Source organism: Micromys minutus, assembly GCF_963924665.1.
Source record: "Micromys minutus genome assembly, chromosome: X".
NCBI lineage: Eukaryota > Metazoa > Chordata > Mammalia > Rodentia > Muridae > Micromys > Micromys minutus.
The window spans coordinates 15501840-15521357 of NC_137970.1; the positions used below are offsets into that span (position 1 = coordinate 15501840).

Genomic DNA, 19518 nt, shown 5'->3' on the forward strand with positions numbered 1-19518 from the left:
CAAGACAACTCGGAACAAGAATCTTTGGCCAACGAGAAAAATGTAACCCTCTAAGGAGATCTGATTAAGTCCAGGGAAAATATATTAGTATAAGGATTTGGAGGGTCTTTTTTGGTGGTGCTCATGTTTGTTCTGAAATAATTTAGTTCAGCCTGTATTGAGGTCTTGAAAGTTTTTGGTAGAATTCTGTGTTAAGAGCTCTCCTTCCAGCTTTCAAGGACTATAGTTGAGAACTTGAAGGTGTTGGAGGGTCATCAGCCTTTGCTCGATTGCCACGATTTCTGCGACGCCAGAACTTTCCTTCAGAGAAAAAAAGGAAAGAGTATAGAAATAATGAAGTTAGTCCTTTGCCAGATGCTTAAATGTATAAGCCCCAGAGAGAGCAGAGTGGTTGGAGACAGACTAGTTTTATCCTACAGTACCAACCATTTCTGTATCATAGAGACAGTCACTTGAGACCATACAAACTAAATGCAAGTAAGATTAATGTTTGGAGCCTGATCATCCGTGTAACTACTATGGACTCAGCCTAAGTCTACAAAAATACTTTCAAACACTAGAGATTTCTGAATGTCAGATTCTTCAGGAGTCAAACCAGTTGGACCATAGCCAAGAAAAATAGAGTTAGAGCCAAACAATTTTCTCTTGGCATCTGTAAAACCTTTCTTCATTAAAGCCAAGCCAACTGCTCCTCTCACACTGTACTCTCACTTATCTGCTAAGTCTCTATTTTTGAAACGTCCATGTTGACTAAGCCTTGAATTTAGGAGAGACCATGGGCATCAGGATCGGGACAACTACAAATTCTACTAGAGTGTTCTTTTGAGACCCATTCACATTCATATTTCAATAATACTTTAGACTAATTATAAGAAAGAATGGTATTTAAAAAAACCAAAATTTATATGGTTTGAGTTTTAATCTTTATATCCAGGGACTCTACAACAGGGAGAAGAGATTTTGATGGGACAGTATACTGTTCCCAGTCTGATTGCAGTTCTTTTTAGCCATTCCTTCACAGGTTCTCTTGTTACCAGTCGTTATCCCATACCAATCTCTAACTCCTTTGGAGTTACCTAATACCAGCTTCCTCCTGGACTCTCCCTTTACAATATGCCCATGAACATTTCTGAGGGTACTTCCAGGTCTCTTGGAGATATCTAAGCTATTGTTTATGACCTTTATGACTGTGGGAGAGACTTACTAAGAAAACCAGGGAATCTTTGGCTTGATTTAGGCTTCTCTTCCTCTTCTCGGTGTTTCTTCTTCCCCAACTTGGGGAATTTCATTCTAAACCTTCGACTTAAACTGTGAGTTTCAGAAGCCTGTTCCTGGGAAAAAAACAGCAAGAGTAAGGTCAAAATGTTAGTTGACATTCTGAAATAATCCCTGTAGGCTCTTTAATGTGATTGACAAAAATGGTTAAAGAATGCAGGTATATTTATTTCAGTTCAGATAGGAGAGTTACCCCTACTCACTAGTCACATACCTTAATAAAGAAATTGAGCTTTAGGAAGAGTTCATTCTATATCATGTACCTTGCTAGATTTATCAATGCTCAAAACATTGAAATATTTTATATCTATGTATGTATCTATGTATATATTGTGTATATATGTATATGTACGTATGTATGTATGTATCTATATCTATGTATCTTTCTATCTATCTATCTATCTATCATCTATCTATCTATCTATCTATCTATCTATCTATCTATCTATCTATCTATCTATCTATCTAATCTATACTGTAATGCAATGGCCAAACATTTAGTTAAAAAATCCAGCGAGAATGCAGGCAAGCACTCCATGGAGACATGCAGGCTGGGATCAAGGCAAAAGCCTGTATGGTTGCCATGAGGGGTGAGTTTTAACCAGTGGGCTGGTGCTCAAGCATCCTAGAAGCATGGCTATTCTCATTTCTGGATTAGAAATGAAGCAAAGGCTCAGAATTATGGGGAGGCTATGCAAGCAGGGGAAGGGAAGGGCGAAGTAGAAATGAACAAAGCTATACATTTTTAAAATAAAGTTTCTTGAAAAAAAACAAAGGAGCAAGTCTTAGAGGTTACACATTTCATGTAAGGTCACTTGGGTGATTGGGGTGATTGCTGCTTATATGGTATTTGTTTATAAATTATAAAAATACATTCCATCTTTCACATGTACAGTTGAGAGCCCCCTTTTAGCCCCCACAGCTAAGTCCCTCATATAGGGAAGACTCTGCCTCACAGGCTACCTGTTTTCCCATATCAAGGGATTCTTTTAAACAAATTTCTTAGTTTCCAATGTAAGTTCTTTGCTGTGCAGATATGGGCTCTGTAATTTCAGTTCATTCTCCAGCTTACATCTTGTTTCTGTAAGAACATTCTTATTTTACTTCTGTTCTTAGCACAATGATTCTGGGGTTGATTTATTGCCAGGAAGTCTAGCCAGACATATTACAAGAGGTTTTGGGATAATCTACCTTTCAGGATTAGTTATATATACTCTTCCTTCACTGACTCCCATTGGACCCTTTCTTCTCTGTGCTGCTCTAGGTGGAATAGCCCAACCTTCAGAATAGCTTTCTATAAACAACTTCAAGAAAGAGCATAGAACCTTACCCTCACTCAGTTATAGCCTTGAAAAGCCCAATAAATAATTGACTCTTGTCCTGCTTTCCCCCAGAAAAGTGGGTCTGAATCTTCTGTAATGTCAAGGTAAGAGTATTGAGCATCTACATTTCCTTGGCTTATTTCCAAGCTACTTTCTTTCTTCAGTGCTTTAAGTCTATGCAAATACTGGAGCTCAAACAGTAGATTTTATCCCAGGTGTGGAAGACTCACATATAAATTGGGACCCCAGGGTATAGACTGAATTTGACTCATTTCTCTCAATATTCAGCTAGTGTGCTTAGGTAAGGAGCTTAATGGGAGCTAGCTGAGCAAGGTAATAATAGAATGGAGAGTGGGAATTTGCTTTGTTTCTTGTCTAACAGCATGTCTTCCTTCCCTAGAGGGCTACTGATAAAAACATGAAGTATACGAGGCCTTGAAATGTAATCACCAAAGACATATATGAAAGTTGGTAAACCTTTTAAGACAGTGGTTTTCAACCTTCCTAATGTTGGAACCTTTTAATACAATTCCTCATGTCATGATGACCCCCAACCATAAAATTAATTTCATTGCTACTTGATAAGTTTAATGTTGCTTTTGTTGTGAATCATAATGTAAGTATCTGTGTTTTCCAATGGCCTTTAAGGGTTAGATGCTCTGTTTAAAAATCTGAATTTGCATATGATTTTTTTCCTCTTACTGCTGTACTATTGTAAACATTCATATATGATTTACTCACATGTATACAACTGACAGTGGAGTCACACTATGAGGAGGCAGGGAAGGATTCTAAAATTTGAAATAAATGCTTTTATGGTGGAAATGTTTTGCGACTGCTTTTGTCAGATCATAAATAGAATACCTTGTTATTGGTGGCCATCTTTGGGATACTTGATTTATGAAATGAATACGAAAGTTTTCAATCTTAGAAAAGTACTCAAATTAGTCCAAAAACTTGACAACCTCTCTGCAACTATATTATATCTGTTGCAATGTTTGATTTTCCTTTTATACCACACATTGGCTGGGAAAGGTAATGGGGGAGGAGGTAGCAGCAGGAAGAGATGTGTTTGGGAGATTTAACTGCCACTATGGCCTGGGTATCAATCATTTGCAACAGTTCTTTGTAAAGTGGTATGGTGGTGGTAGCCTGTACCAGAGAACATTTAGTGCTAGCAGAAGACACTGAGAAGACAGAGTTTGTAGCCTAGAGAACAAGGTGATCGTCCTTATTCTTTCTTGCTTTAGAATGGTTTGCCTGTCTGGTTATTTTTCCATGATTGCTTACTTGTTCATGTTTACTGCTTTGTTCTGTCCATTTATGATAAGGATATTGGGAGGAGGATGCGTCATTAATATTGAAGCTAAAAGTTGCATTGGACCTCTGTTACAACTATCCCATGTACTAACTAACCACTTACTATGATATCTTATACCAAGGGAAAATTCCCACCTCCCAGTTTACTCACCTCTGGATAAAAGAGTTGACTCAACCAGCCAATTGCTAGTGTCCTTCTCAACTCAGTATTCATGGCATCCAAAGCAGTTTGTAGCATGGCCCGATCCTCAGCATCTCTCAACTGGCACAGACAGGGAGAAAAGTTGAGTGTACATTTCTTAGCAGTTTGCCTTAGACATTGCTCTAAATCTATGCTAGTGGCCAAGAGATCATAAAGGTGACATACTATAGCTCATTGTGGCCAAGAGCCACTGTAGCACATTTGGTCTATAATCTGATCATTTATTTCTCAAAAGGAATATTGGCTTTAGACGGCTCTTCTTTCCCAACAAGAAGATCAATGAAATAGTCATATGGCTCAGGTCTCCTTGGAGAGGAGAATGCCCATTTTCACAAGTGAAGGTCTTCTCTCCAGCATAAATTAGCACCGAGATTTCTCCCTTTAGCTTAATGTAAAGAACAAGGGTCTCCTACTCTTGATTTCCAATTTCCAGAGCCATACCAGCAACCACCTAAGTAGTAGCTATCACTGTGTTCTGAGCATATTGTGCATACCATGTACTGTGAATACATAATTTCACTTACTATTCCCAATAACCTTACAAGGTGTGATCATTCTCATTTCCTGGTTGAGAAAGCATAACCAAAGACATTTAGTGTTCAAGATTACAGGGCTAGACAGAACCCCTCCAATTTAATAGTTGACCTTTCATACTGTTCCACAAAGGGTTTATAAAGTATCTAGATGCTAGGGGGAATAGTTATTTTATTATATAGTATAATTTAAAAGATACTTTGCTAAATGAAGGTGATGGAGTTGGGAAAAGGCTATTTCAACTTTTCCCTTCCTGGCAGAGGGTGTGCTTCTCAAGACTTGTGTAGCTCCTAGTTCTTTGTTGTTCATGATTAAAAACATGTTTTCAGATGGATTATCCCATATGTTTAGAAATTTAAGTGGTTACTACTAAGTTCCCAGAACACACAAGACAAATTCTGTGTGGTGCATGGGAGGCTTACAGTATATTATTTTGAAAGCATCTCTAAGTTCCATATCAGCAGTATGGTGAGACCATCATATTCTAAAAGGAAATAACTTGGGCACAGGGAATCATACTGATGTATGCAGCCCCTGAAAGCACACAGAAATCTAACCTGGACTCACCTCTCCTCCCTACCATGCATTCTGCCTTCAGTTTGGCATTTCTGTGGCTTCTTTCTATTTATGGGGCACTTGCTGCTGTAGCAATAACTAGTGCCAGAAATGTGTGGCAACTGAATGGGCAGGGAATGGGATGGGAAGTTATGGCCAGTTAGAACATGATATAAGAAAGAAACAAATCAATGCTGACAAATAGCTTGTCCTGCTTTACAATGTAAGACAATGTAGCATGGTTTAGATGTGTGTGCCAAATACATTTCAAATAAGGGAGACAGGAATTATTGGATGGGATTCACTTCATTTTTTAAAGCTATATATTCCTAGTATAGTTTACTTAGACTAGCCCCCGAAAGGCCAATGAATTAAAAGCTTAATTCTCAGACTGGTACTGTTGGGAGGTAGTGGAATGTTTAAGAGGTATAGCCTAGTCAGAAATATCCCTGCCATTGGGGCTATTGCCTTTGAAAAGGATTGTGGGTCCTTAACTACCCACCTTTTCATTTGTAGCCATGAGGCAAGCAACTTTAGTCTACCACATGATCTTTACCATGATGCTCCTGCCTTGCCATATGCCGGGAGCAAAAAAGCAAATTATTCATGGACCCAACTTTCCAAAACTATGAGCCAAAACAAAGCTTTCTCCTTGTAAGTTGATTATCTAAAGTGTTCATCACAGTAATGGAAAGCTAATACAGCCCCCTGCCCAAACTACTCTTTTTAATGCCACACTTCCTCAAGAGGAGGAATAATCCACAATTGAAACATGACTTGTACCGTCTCATCCCTATGACAGCCTTTCTGGAGATACATGATCATTCTTATGCACTTTGCACCGTCTGGCTTAATTTTGATGTGTCCACATGTGTGGGGGCCTCACAGGTCCTCTAGGAAGGAAGTATTCTGAAAGCCCCACATCATAGTAGTGTATGTTCAAGTTGGGCTGTTACCTAGAATAGCCCAATTTCCAAGCTGTGAGCTTCAAGGAAACCTAAGTAGCAGCAAGACAACCTCCCATATTTAATGGTGGTTGAAATTCGAATGACACTGAGGTCAGTATTGAATTGTCCAAAGAAAAAACACCCTAGGTGTTGGACTCAGAAAATGATGTGGTGTGAGTGCTTTAGCTATTCTGCTTCTGGGGCTGTGTGACAGATAAACAAGTGACAGAGGCAGTGGGCAGTCTTATAGTTTCAACCCAGAAGCCCTTCTTCAAATTCAACTTTAATTAGATCAAAGGCAATTGCACAACACCTTTCTCAGGGACAACATTGAATAGTTATGAACTGTTGCCTTCTCAGAGTATAGTCACCTTGTGCCCATTCATGGACATTACCTTCTGAGAAACATGTAACTAATGTAATCCTCAGAGTCATACTCTATCCACCCTAGTTAGTGTACCAGGTACTGCCAGGCACTTAAAATACAATAGTTTGTTGTTTGTTTAAGTCCTCAAAACAAACAATAGTAGGGATTGCAATTCCTATAGTGAAGATAGGGGAGCTAAAAGCAAAGAGATGCAGTTACACAGTGCTGTGGGTTGTGTTGTATTCACCTCAAAAGATGTGTTCAAAATCCCCAGTACTTCAGAATGTATCCTCATGTGCTTTCTAGTCATTCCATCTGTAATTCACTGTTAATTTGGGGTCAAAAGCAATAGGCCAGGCCTTAATCCATTGCTATTAATGACCCTGGCTGAATATGGCTATGTGAAGACAGGGCCATTGGAGATGGAAACCAAGATTAGCGTGCGCTCCATTTATTTAAAAAAAAAAAAAAACAAGAATAAAAATCCAGGAAATGACCAGAAGCTACCAAAAGGCCAAAAGGTTTCCCTAGGGATTTTACAGGGACTGTGGGCCTGCTAACATTTTGGGTTTGATTGTTGGAGTTTCCAGAATGATAAAATAGTAATATTTTGTTATTTAAAGTCATATAATGCTTGGTAATTAGTCATGGTAGTCTTAGAAACTTGATATGAATAGTAGATAGCTAATTTGAATTTGAGCTCAGAGTCCTCCAAACTTCTCCCTATTTCCTGTTATTTTCTTCATGGTGAAGGTGACATTTACAAACTTGGGATGAGGGCATCCAAGAAGAGTTCTCTTTTTTCTCTTGTAGCTCTATCACACATACCAAGAACACCTTGTATCTGGTTTGCCTACTCCTGACCCAGGAGACACTAGCCAAAAAGACAAAGACTTTCATGTAAAATATAGTAGTCCTTGTGGATTAGCATAGCACATAAGGTAGCATATTCAGGTGACAGATACTGGGTGACAGCAGGACTCATCAAGCAAGCCCCTGTTTACAATGATCATGTTTCTAGTACCCTGGAACCAAATACAAGCTGTGGCCATATTCAAAAGAGATGTTTTCCCTCCCATACTCCAAACCCCTGAACTCACCAAGTTTTCATCCAGGAAAGTTTTGGTGTCTTCGTAGAGCCCTTTAAGACTAAATGTAACATCTACCGCATCAGTTCTGCTTAGAGTCTGAGAGGAAAAGAAAGGAAAAGAATGGACGGGAAAGGACAAGATAGAGGAGCTGGTTAGTAAGCATGTGGCTGGCTTCTCCACGGGAAGGTAGGAACAGACTAGTAGGATATGGCTGTAGGTGCAAAAGTAATATTAAAAATATAGCACAGCCGGCATAGCATGAGCACCAACCAATAGGAACTGACATCAATTTTCAACTGATCCATATCTATTGGTGTGCCCTGCAAAGTGGCACAATCCAGCTTAGCTTTTGGCATCACTGATTGGTTGCAGTGGGTAACAGAAAAATAGGGCATTTATAAACTAGAGGGTAAATTTCAGGAGACTTGTCTCCAGGATAAAACTATCTTTCTCATGGCAGGTAGAAATAGATCTAACCATACATATCTCTTCTTGAAACTCATGGCTTTTGGACCTCCTTCAACTAGGATCTAGCCTAAAATAAAGTTAATTCACATTTGAACATATCCTGTATTTTTATCTAACAGTGAAGTTCTCTCTCCAAACTCTCTCCCCGTCCTCTCCCTTTTCTCACTTCATCTCCCTCCTTCCTTCTGCTCTATCCCTTCCTCTCCTTCCCCCTTCCTGTGTGTTCATGTATTAGTGCATGCACCCATGTGTGTGCGTGTGTGTGTATATATTTAGTTATGCCAGGGATCATATCCAAGGATTTAGACAGGATAGGCAAGTTCTCTGTCACTTAGCTACATCCCCAAATCTAAATTATATTTCAAAAGCAATACTCAAATCTTCTGGCAGTGAGTACTGGCAGGAGATGGCACATCTAATATTAAATGTCTGATCTGGAGCTGTTGAGAGGGAAATAAAAGCATCTTGGATCTCTGGTTCCAATGAAAGATATAACTTTGTACTATTATACAGGGCATCAACGCGAATAGGGAAGGTCCAAGGTTGTGTTTCTTTCTATCTATTAACTATTTCCCCCTGAGGCTGATGTGGGTGGCTAGCTACCAGAAACAAACACTGCTTCTCAGGATGAGGAAATATGGCATGGTGTTCCCCAGCATCCACCTTCGCCTTGGCATGCCTGCAGTCTTATCTACTCTATTACATCACTTTTCAATTTTTTCTGTGGTTATATTGTGTAAATATATGCATGCCTATAAGGATGCATGTGTGTGTGTGTGTGTGTGTGTGTGTGTGTGTGTGTGTGTGTTTCTGTAGAAGCCAGAAATAGCTGACATCTTTCTCAATTGTGGTCCACCTTATAGTTTTTGAGACAGGTCCGTCTGGACCTAGAACTCACTGATTTCGCTATATTGACTGGCTAGAAAGCCTCTGAGATCCCTCTGTCTCTTGCTTCCAGTACTGGGATTTAGATGCATGCTACCTACCAGGCCTGACTATTAAAGTGGGTGCTTAGGCTATGAACTCTGTCACTCATGCTTATGAGAGAAACACTTTCCCTACTAATCCATGGCCTCAGCCTCATGTCTACTCTACCCATTAGGTTTCCACCATATCACTTGCATATGTTCCTCATTTAAGTTTTGTTTCACTTTCTTTCCAACATAAATTCTGATGCATTTATTTCCTGTGCTCATTTTCTCCCCTTACCTCAATGGGAATGCAGGAAGCTGCACCTTCTTCATTGCCACTGTCTTGGCTATAGAACACATCATTCAGTATGCTAGCACTGGCATTCACAGAATCCATGAGGACAGACACGTGCTGGTGGACCTTGCTTAGGTCAGTAAGTCTGTAATAAAGCAAAGACAGATAGGTGAGATCATTGCTATGGATTTAAGGTATAGGGAGCTTGTAGTTTGGAATGTGGATTAAAATGAAGACCCTTGGTACTGGGTTTGAACTCCCTTTTCCCTCTTGCTATTTATGTTCTTCACTAGGCATTTGGGGATGCTGGCAAATGTTTTTATTCTTCTGTAAGTATTTATCTTTGTTTATCTTAGTTTAGCTTGGATTTGGATACTGGGAACTTGAATAGGATGAGAGACGAAAATAGAGGAGCAAAGCAAGCTCTTGCTTAAACTTCAAGGGCTTTCTGAGAGTTAAGGGCAAGTATAAATATCTTTTAAAATTATTTGTTTATTTAGTTATGTATGCTCACATACACATCAATGTGTAAAAGATGGCTTATTGCTCATCACAAAGACTACTTCTTGTATGGATTGTCAGCGCCCGAATTTTCAGCATTTAGTGAGATTCCTTTCTCAGGTAAGCTCCCAAGTAGTCAACAGAAGTCAACTGGCTTTCTCTTTCTATCCTTTTTTTGGGTTTTCCAGCCCTGTTTTCAATTTACTCCTCTTACCTGCTAATGAGGTTTTCTGCAAGCCGAGCCAAGTGCTGCATCTGGGCATACTCCCCATCAGAGAGGCTGTCTTGAGATTCCTGGAAATCCAGGTGGGGTGGTGGGACAGCTTGGATTTCAGTATGCTTAGATTCCCATGTTTTCATTGAGTTCTCAAAGTCCTAGAAATGAATATAGTGGCAGATTGTAGTGACGGTTGTAGCTATGAAGACACATGACAGATTTGTCTGTAAGTATGGCATGTTGTAGGTAATATGGGGTATAGGTGATAAAGGGGAGTGAAGACTTCCTTCTTCATTACCCCATACATCTATTTATATACCTTTTTAGTCAGTGTATCTTCAGTATAAGTAGTTCAGTTTTCATTGTTAGTACATTGGTTCATGGGACACCAGTCTAGAATAAGGCAAAATGTCTATCCTATGAGGATGTGGTGACTATGGAATGCTCTCTCTCTCTCTCTCTCTCTCTCTCTCTCTCTCTCTCTCTCTCTCTCTCTGTGTGTGTGTGTGTGTGTGTGTGTATTATGATGAGATTTAGAGTGAGACATGGAAAATTTATATTCCAGTCCTGCTTTTTCACTTACTAGTTATGCGATGATTCAAAGTTATTTAAACTCAATGTGGAAATAAGCACCTCTTCCTTATAGGATTTTTAGGAGGACCTTTGTCAAGTGATATATTCAATGTGCCCAAAACAAGGTTGGCATTTCATCAGGTGACATTCCCTACTAGTATTTTTATGTTCACAATTCAAAAAGATGGCCTCCAAGCCCCAAACAGGTGATCAATAATGTGGCATCTGTGCCATTATTGTGGCTTTTTATTTAGCAGAAATTTATGGTATCTGTAAATGCAATATTTTAAGGAATCTTATAGGAGCCCCCCAAAAACATATTCAATAAGGCACTGTTATTGAAAGATTATATTTCTTTACCACCAAAGGGTTTTAGTTTTCTGTGCAGTATAGGGTGAAGGACATTGTTGAAAGGGAGACAGTGTCTTTTGGGCAGTGTCTTGAGCTGTTTGTGGAATTCTTGTCGACTAGAAATGTGATAGCTATGAATGAGGCGACATAGGAACCCGAGTAGAGCTTTTCTCTTACCTGATCTCGCATCAACATCTGGGCAGAATTCTTGTATTTAATCTTGATAAGGCCTGGCTTCTGAATCCAGGCTTCCCCATCCACCTGCACAGGGACACCACCTTCCCCATTAATCGTTATTACCACCTCATGGCACTATCAGAAAAGGAGAGGAAACAAAAAGGGAGACAAATTAGGAGACTAGTGTGGACTAATCTGGTATTGGGTCACAGTGTGAATGTGTATTTGAAGAGACACTGGCAAAAGATATGAATCAAATCATCTCATGGAGGAGCATGTGTTACCTATGAGTTTTTTGCTTCTTTGGTCTCTGCTACCTCTACCTTCAACAACAGTCACTACTTACTGCCTAACAGAATGCTGACTTCCTCTACCCGGGAACTCTTAAATGCCAGAATTAGCTCACATCCTTGGATTGTAGCTGGGAAATTGACCCCACATTTTTATCCACCCAACCCTTGCCTACCTGGGCAATTCGATGATGATGCAGTCTGATGAGACGAGACATGGCCATCTGCACAGAACCGAAGATTGCCACTACCTCTAGCTTCCCATCATCAATTGCAGGGGCCTCATATTCCTAGGACAGAAGAACCATGTCACATTTTTCTCCCAAGAATTTGGACTTTATCTATACTAAATAAATGTGCTCTGAGACTACTGACAACTTTTTTCTAGCATAGGAATTAGTGAAAAAAATTATACTGAAAGGGAAATCTAAGGTAAAGAAGCCAAGCTTGGAGAAGGGAATTGTGCTTGCAGTACATTTGACCTCCTTTGGGAATCAAAACTCATTGCAATTTCTTCCCTGTTCAGTGCAGCATCACGAATCCCCAAGATCAGTTCTATTGGTTTCATGGGCTTCTTATATGAACTCAGAGGATAGAGCTCATGGCTGCTTTCTGAGGAGATGTTTTTTACTGATATACTATCTTGGAATAAAAAACTAGTAGACTCCTGGGTAATCTTCTGAATATTTTTCAGGCCTTAGTAATGGGAAAGTCAGAACCCAGGTATCACTTGACCTAATTCTAGGGTTCTTGTGCTCTGGAATGACAGCTATTTTTAGAAGCTGATCTTACACAGCCTGTTAATAAGGGTCCTGAGCCTATCTCATCTTCCCCTACAGTCTACTTCCCATTCCATTCAGCCCTGTCCTTTCCTTCCTGAGACAATTGAGAGGAGTCACTCCTCTTGCCCACTCCATCCCTCATTCCACACTCACTGTGGTTGCCGCGTTGCCTCCCCAGAAGTTGACACCTCCAGCATAGCTGGTAATGTTGAGCACTACAATGCCTTGAAGGTTTGGCAAGGAAACAGCTTCTCCATCACACTGAAAGAAAAGAATAACTCTTATAGTTCACCTTTTCAGATACAGAGGTGGGGAAGGCTTTGGTCTTCTCTGCATACTGTCATCTCCTTATGTATGATATAGAAATCAAACCTTGCGCCTTGTTCCTATGGCTGTGAGTTAGGCTCCCCAGAGTTAAATTTTACAAGAACCAACAATCTAGTGGAAAGGTGATTTCTGATGTCACAAGATTTCCTTTCTCCATGCCCTTTTCTACTAACCTCAAGCTGTATTCGCTCTTCCAGTTTCCTGTAAGAGCGCTGCAGCAGTTCCTTGCTTCCCAGGATACCATACCATATTTTGTTCTTAAGGCGGCTACTACAGAGAGAGAAGAGGAGAAAAAGACAGTCAGAAGGTGAGTGATATAGAGGTGAGTAGATGGGGGAAGACAGGAAGGGAAAATATCTTTATCAAGTACCTAATTTTGTTTAATATAATACTTTAAATTCATTCTCTGAGAAGCTCAAACATACATATAATGTATTTTAGTTGCCTTTATCTCTTAACCCCCTACCCAACCAATTCTTCTGGGATATGTTTCAATTCTCTTATCCTTCTTGGTAGGTGGCCATGCTCTAATGTTTGTGTGGGCAACACTAGTTAAATAAAAGTTATTATTTAAAAATAAACAACTCAATTTTGAATGAAGATATTTAATAGCCTTATATTTCAACATCCATTTTGACTGGCTTATGACTGCAACCTGGATGAAAACATAGATTTACAGGCAATGAGTCATTCAAACTAAGGAAGAAAAATGGTACTTTAATATGACAAGAATTGTATTTCTTGGATATGTGGGAATTCACAGAAATACTTTTTAAAAGAAATGTGTAAGGGAAATAAAAGAATTATGATTTGTTTCTTATAATTTTCTGAAGGAGTAAAAAAATAAACCAAGCTTTAAAAAAAACTAAAAGAAATTATGCTAAAATGGGAAGGAGTAAGACTTCTTATTTCTGACCCGAACTTGAAATTTAAACTACTTTTTAGTTATTGGTGCAAATACAAGTGAGGAGTGAATTTTTGGTAAAGTAATAAATGTCATGGACAAGAGGACAGTGCTCACCTAAATTCTATGTATGATACTTTACATATTTTACCAATAACAGAAAAAAGAAAGATTAGTATGGATCTAGACATTATCTCATAAGGAGAGACAAATACTAATGGTGCTGTTTTGAACAAGATGCATTATATAAAGGTATTGAAACAGTGAACTTTATCCCATAAATATGAAACTTCTCACATGTCAATCTTTGTGTGTTTGAGATAGAGAAAATATGGGGCAGGCGAGGGATAACAGGAGATCTGGATGGCATTAAGACCAATTAAGTCCTGTTAACTATAGGATCTCCTATGAAAACAGAGAGCTTATACTTCCTAAAAGGGTTGAATATCAGTTATGAACTTTTAATGTCATAGAAATTAGCTCTCACAGGAAATGTTTTAAAATATGCAAGGCTAGTGCAAAATTATTTGTATTCTGGAACCAAAAGCTTTTAGGGCATTTTAATTTCATCATCTAAAAAATCAGAAGCTTAATTATATAGAAATGCAAATATACCTAGAAAAAAGGATTCTATAAAACAAGTAACTTAACTAAATAACTAAAATAAGCACAAGGTTAGAAGACGTTCATCTCCCTATCTCTAAAGTTGCTTCAAACTATAGTTATTAAAGTAGCGTGTTACTTGAGCAGGATGGATGAAAAGATTGGTGAAATGAAGGGTCGGGAAACAAACCTTTACTTTTATGGCCAATTGATTTTTTTAAAAGGATGCAAACATATTTAATTGGGAAAATGATAACTTTTTGAAAAGATCTGGTACTGAGGTAAATGTGGTGGTTTGAATATAAATACCACATTTAGGCTCATATATTTGAATGCTTAGGGAGCAGGGGGGTAGAACTCTTTGATAGGTTTAGAAAGATTAGGGGGTGTGGCCTTGTTGGAAGAAGTATGTCACTGGGGGGTGGGCTTTGATGTTTTCAAAAGCCCACATCTGGCCCAGTGTTTTTCTCTTTCTCTTGGCCTCTGGAACAGGACATAGAACTCTCAGCCACTTCTCCAGGACCATGCCTACTGCCATGCTCCCCGCCATGATGATAATGGAATAAACCTCTGAAACTGTAAGCCAGCCCTAATTAAATAATTTTCTTTATAAGAGTTGCCTTGGTCACTGTCCTTTCACAGCAATAGAACACCTACTAAGACACTATCTTCATGCAAAAGGATGAATTAAGAACATTAGCTTACAGCATATACACAGAAAAAATAATTCAAAGTACATCAAAGACTAAGAATAAAAACAACATAATTTTGGAAGAAAACAACATTTTCTGACCTTGAATTAGATTAGTATAATACCAGAGACATGGTCCATAAAGACAAAAAATTAACTAGGCTTTATAAAAATTGAGAAATTTTATACTTAAAAAGATATAAATATGCACAGAAATAAATCTCGAATATTTTATTCTTGTTTTCAGTAGATAAGTTCAATGATTTGATTCAACAAATGGCTATAATTTCCTTTTACTTTAGTATATTATAATAAATCTCTTATGATAAAATTATTCTTTTGAAAATTTATTTTATGATTTTTTTTAAACTTTATTTTAAAAAACAAAGATAAAAGAAATAAATTTTAAACATTTTTGCATAAATGTATACAAATACAATTGTGTCAGTGCTTGGCTTTTTTTTTTCTTTTTTTTAAGGTTTGATACTCTGCATTAAGGTCTTACTAGTTACAATGAGCAAAAAGTACATGGAAAACAGGATGTAACCTGGAATTAGTTAATGTTTTCTTTTTCAAGATTAAAATTTCTATATCTTTATTTTTAATTAAAATAAAGTATTGTTGGAATATCCATTATTTTTCCAAAATACTTTATATATGTATATTAAATATACTATACTATATAATAAATTTGAGATGTGTAAAAAAATATCAATAAGAAAATAAAAAGACAGTAATAAACTGAGAGAAACTAATATAGTTCACCCTCATCCCAGGCCTTTTCTGAGAAAGAAATGCTAGTGGCAGTGGAAGAGGGAGGGTGGTCATTTTAACTTATACTTTCAATTTATAAGAACTCTGAAGCTGCCTTAAGATGTTGTTGCTAGATGGGCCAATACTAATCAGTGCCTCAAGAGGACCCAATCTGCAACACTAGGAAACAAGAGAAGCATCCTGGATACTTTGTAGTAACCCTGTCAAGCAAAACCATATTTGGAACCCTTATTAGAGCCCAGTTAAACTCTTAGAAATAAAAGAAAGTTCAATGTAATCAGTTCTCAACAGCAGTAACAGCCATCCCCCAGGGTAGTCTATGGAATGGAAGTACAAATGCATGAAGCCAGGGCAATTATCATGAAGCAGCCCAGCTTTCTCGATGCACTGTCCCCACTAGGCTAGTCTTAGAACCTATATATTTTACTTCCCAAAGGCTTTAGTCTTTCTGTTGCTTGTCTGATACAGGAATACGTATATGTAGTATGATTATGTGTGTTTATCCAGAGAGCTGAGCTTCTTCTCCTTACTTGTATTGTTCTGGGTGTTCTTCTCTTCTGGCATTGAACTCCAGAGAAATTTTTGCGTCTAGTCCAATTCCAAAGTAGTTGTTCATGACACACTTTTCTTTGAAGCGTCTGAAATTAGACAGGGAAGAAGGCAGACACTAAAGTGGGAAAGGGTACTACTACCACCAGCCATCAGACAGCATTCACATGATAATTAATAACTGAGGGACAAGCCATATGGTTTCTGGAAAGGTATATATAGATGTCCATTTGTACCCAAAAGTAAGCCTGACATTTCTGAGAGAAAATGTCTAGTCAGTCCGGAAGCTTTAGTAAAATTATGGTTCACATCAAAGAAGCAAAAATTTGTAACCTTAGTTGTATTTGTAGGCCCCAGATATGAGTCAAGTCTTTCCACATAGAATGAAATACTCATGGGCTGATCTCATAAGTAACTATAGAGTATCTTAGTTTCAAATGTATCTTGTTTATGAAGTCTATGTTACTAGTTACTAGTGTCAGTCATGTCCGACTCCTTCCTGGAAATAAAGGTTTACATATTTCACATTTGAGAGGAGACTCTGGTAAAAGAGAGTATGACGAGGATGGTGGTGGTGATGGCAAAATAAGTAGTTTTTAGCTTCCTGAATTCATCTAGGGTATCAATCCCCAAAGTGGAACATCCCAGAGCTAATTGCAGCCTATGTAAACAGGGCATGCTTCTTCCCAATTTTGCATCCAAAGACATCTCAGTTGCTTGAACTAGGCTGCAGAAGGACAGTTTACACCGAGAATAAACCAGACAGGCCTTTTGTACCACTGCTGTTAAGCATGTGCCACTGGACTGCTTATCAGAACTCAGAAGGCAGACCTGGGAGACCTCAAACATGAATGGTGAAGTGACAGGTGTGGGGCCCGGGGGGAGCTGTTGGAAACGTAAGAATTGCTTTCTTTAATAAATTATTTATGAAACATTTGCGAGTTATGTCTGGCTGTTTCAGGCACAGGGAGGTTTAATCAATCACTAAACTTGCATCACTTTTGCCTCCCTCGACCACAGTAAGGATCTGGAGTATCTCTGACTAATGTCTTACCCAACTAATCTAGCAGAACTCAAAATGACTGTGGTAGAATTTGGCTGCCGGGATATTTTAGACAAGTGGGACAGGCAAGATAATGAATTGTCCTTGGATTTCCTATCAAGTCCCTCACATGACTATTGCTTTTTGTATCCTCAACCATTTATAGTTAAAAGCAACTGTGGGAAAATAAGTCCTCTGCAATGCCAACTAACATTTATTATGTTTTTTGATGCATATAGCACTTAACTATGAGTATCAAGTGCAGCTCAGTGCAAGCCCTTTTTATATCTAAATTTAACAAATAGAACAAGCTTATATGCAAAGTGCAATAATTATCGTCATTCCCTTTGGAAAAAACTAGGGCTTCCATTGGTTAAGTAACTTGGTCAGTCATACAATTAGTTAAGTAGAATCAGAATTTGACTCTGGACATTGCCAGACTATGCTACCAACAAGAGGAACAGAAACACCATTAAACGGTCACAGAGTCGCATACTTACATCGTTTCAGGTGAAATATGTAAGTGTTCCAAGTCAAGGTTATCTAGGTCTTCACTTCTCAGAGAAGGTATAGAATATAAGGTGTCACAACGAGAACCTAAACACACAGAAAAGTTCACCATGGAGACAGATGCAAACAAAAAGCCTCTCTCCCTACCTGTAACCCACCCTGCTTTTTCTGCTGGGTGAGGATCAAGCTCAGTGGCTTTCTCCTCAGTAAACTTCAGTGCTCTCACACTACAGGGGCCCCTTAGACCCTTTTAGATGGATAGGGACTTTCATTGAGCTAAGGTGTTTGCTACAAATTCATATCCAGGCTCCCATCCGGCCAGTATTTTCACAGTGTCTAACATGTTCATTGCTGTGGAAAAGAGTGAGGAATGTCCACTAGAGAGTGGGGTCATGTGTGAAGGCAGACGTGTGAACATGTATTTATTCCTTGGAAACTAGGCGGCAGTGTTGTAGAGTAAAATAAGAGACGAAAGATCCTTACGGTGTCTTGGGCTCTGATCATAGTCATCTGAGTCGTCTCCGTCTCCCAGGAACAAAGATGAAGTAAAGTTCCTAACTGATAAGTTCTGTCTGCTTTCTTCATCCAGAACTATGGAGAAGTGGAGAGAGGGAAGGGGATATGGAAGAAATGAAGTAGAGAAGGATGGAAGATGGGTCACGTTCATCAAACAGTTACTGAGCACATATATGTAGGTAGACAATGAGACTTCAGTTTTCCTTCATGATGCTACTTGTATTCCCACAGTTTTTGTCATGTCATTTCCAAGTCTTTTTTCAGATCTATGCTTTTTTCTTCATTATTCTTTTCCTTTCAGCCACACAGCACACAGTTGTGAGCAGGCACTTGGGAGGGGTGATAGGATTATCAGGGTGGAAACCATGATTGCCTTCTACCCCATTTTGTTAGTTTATATACTCATATACTATGTGGGTGCATGAATGTGTGATATATATGTGTGTATGATGTGTGTGTGTGTGAGCACACGTCCTTGCATACCACAATACACATGTAGAAGTCAGAGGATGTGTTTGTTACCACATCCTGCTTTTATATGGGCTCCGGGGATTCAAACTCAGGTTGTTAGCCACGCTCAGCAAGCACATTACCCCCTGAGCCATCTTACTGGCCTTTCACTGGTCTCTCAAATGTCTCAATCAATTCTCTGGATATTTAAGAGCTTCCTGTCTTTTTTTTTTTTTTTTTTTTTTTTTTGTCAGCCCATGTGTGGTGTAGCTCATATGTTCAGCTGTTCCAAGACTCATATGGTCATTCTCTACCTTACTGCCAAGCCTTTATTTGTCCTGTGACTACAAACTATAACCCTTAAACTTAACATTTGTTGAAGGGACAGACTAACGATGGCTTGTGATGGAGCTATGGCTATGTCAATTTAGTTTGATCTTTATCGCTACAGAAATAGAGACAAAAAATGATTATATAATTCCCAGAAATGAATTCTAGAAACAGAAAGTGATTATTTAATTATTCCACAGTATAAAAGGGAGATGTACATTCTCAGAAACATGGTTAATGTTTCTCCTAAAGGAATCAAAGCAGAGACAGGTACCATGGATGATCACCAAAGGTTACTTTGAAAGAATTCTGTGTTATATTGGACTTTTTTTCAGTTCCAATAGCTCAGTTAGAATCTACTTTATCATACAGCCTTTTTAAAGCTTATTTTTTGAAGGGGCATTATGTAGATAAAGAGCTCATTAAAATACTATATGAGAAACTTGTGGAAGTTTGGGAACTGTCAACAATTCTAATTGATCACAGTCACTGTCAAGTCAGGCTCTCTATGATTGACTGCTAGTGTGTAAGGTATGCAAAAGTGAACGCCACACAAGAAGTGCGGCTGATAGAGCTCTTGGCCTTGTTTCTTACATCATTGTACTTGTTTAGGATACATGTCAGTTCCAAAAATAAAGACATGT

General features: G+C 38.6%; 1 protein-coding gene across 1 annotated transcript in view; it reads right to left on the bottom strand.

Annotated features, from left to right (window-relative positions):
• Positions 1 to 220: 220 nt before the first annotated feature.
• DGKK (diacylglycerol kinase kappa) overlaps positions 221 to 19518 on the bottom strand; it is a gene marked incomplete at both ends in the record, with an annotated part of 118241 nt that continues 98943 nt past the window's right edge. The window contains 13 exons of the mRNA XM_080910888.1: positions 221 to 300; positions 1205 to 1331; positions 4069 to 4179; positions 7623 to 7709; positions 9291 to 9432; positions 10003 to 10163; positions 11107 to 11241; positions 11573 to 11686; positions 12332 to 12439; positions 12679 to 12775; positions 16008 to 16115; positions 17569 to 17665; positions 18062 to 18169. Coding sequence (XP_080767014.1) covers positions 221 to 300; positions 1205 to 1331; positions 4069 to 4179; positions 7623 to 7709; positions 9291 to 9432; positions 10003 to 10163; positions 11107 to 11241; positions 11573 to 11686; positions 12332 to 12439; positions 12679 to 12775; positions 16008 to 16115; positions 17569 to 17665; positions 18062 to 18169 — 1475 coding nt within the window. The remainder of the gene's footprint in view (positions 301 to 1204; positions 1332 to 4068; positions 4180 to 7622; positions 7710 to 9290; positions 9433 to 10002; positions 10164 to 11106; positions 11242 to 11572; positions 11687 to 12331; positions 12440 to 12678; positions 12776 to 16007; positions 16116 to 17568; positions 17666 to 18061; positions 18170 to 19518) is intronic.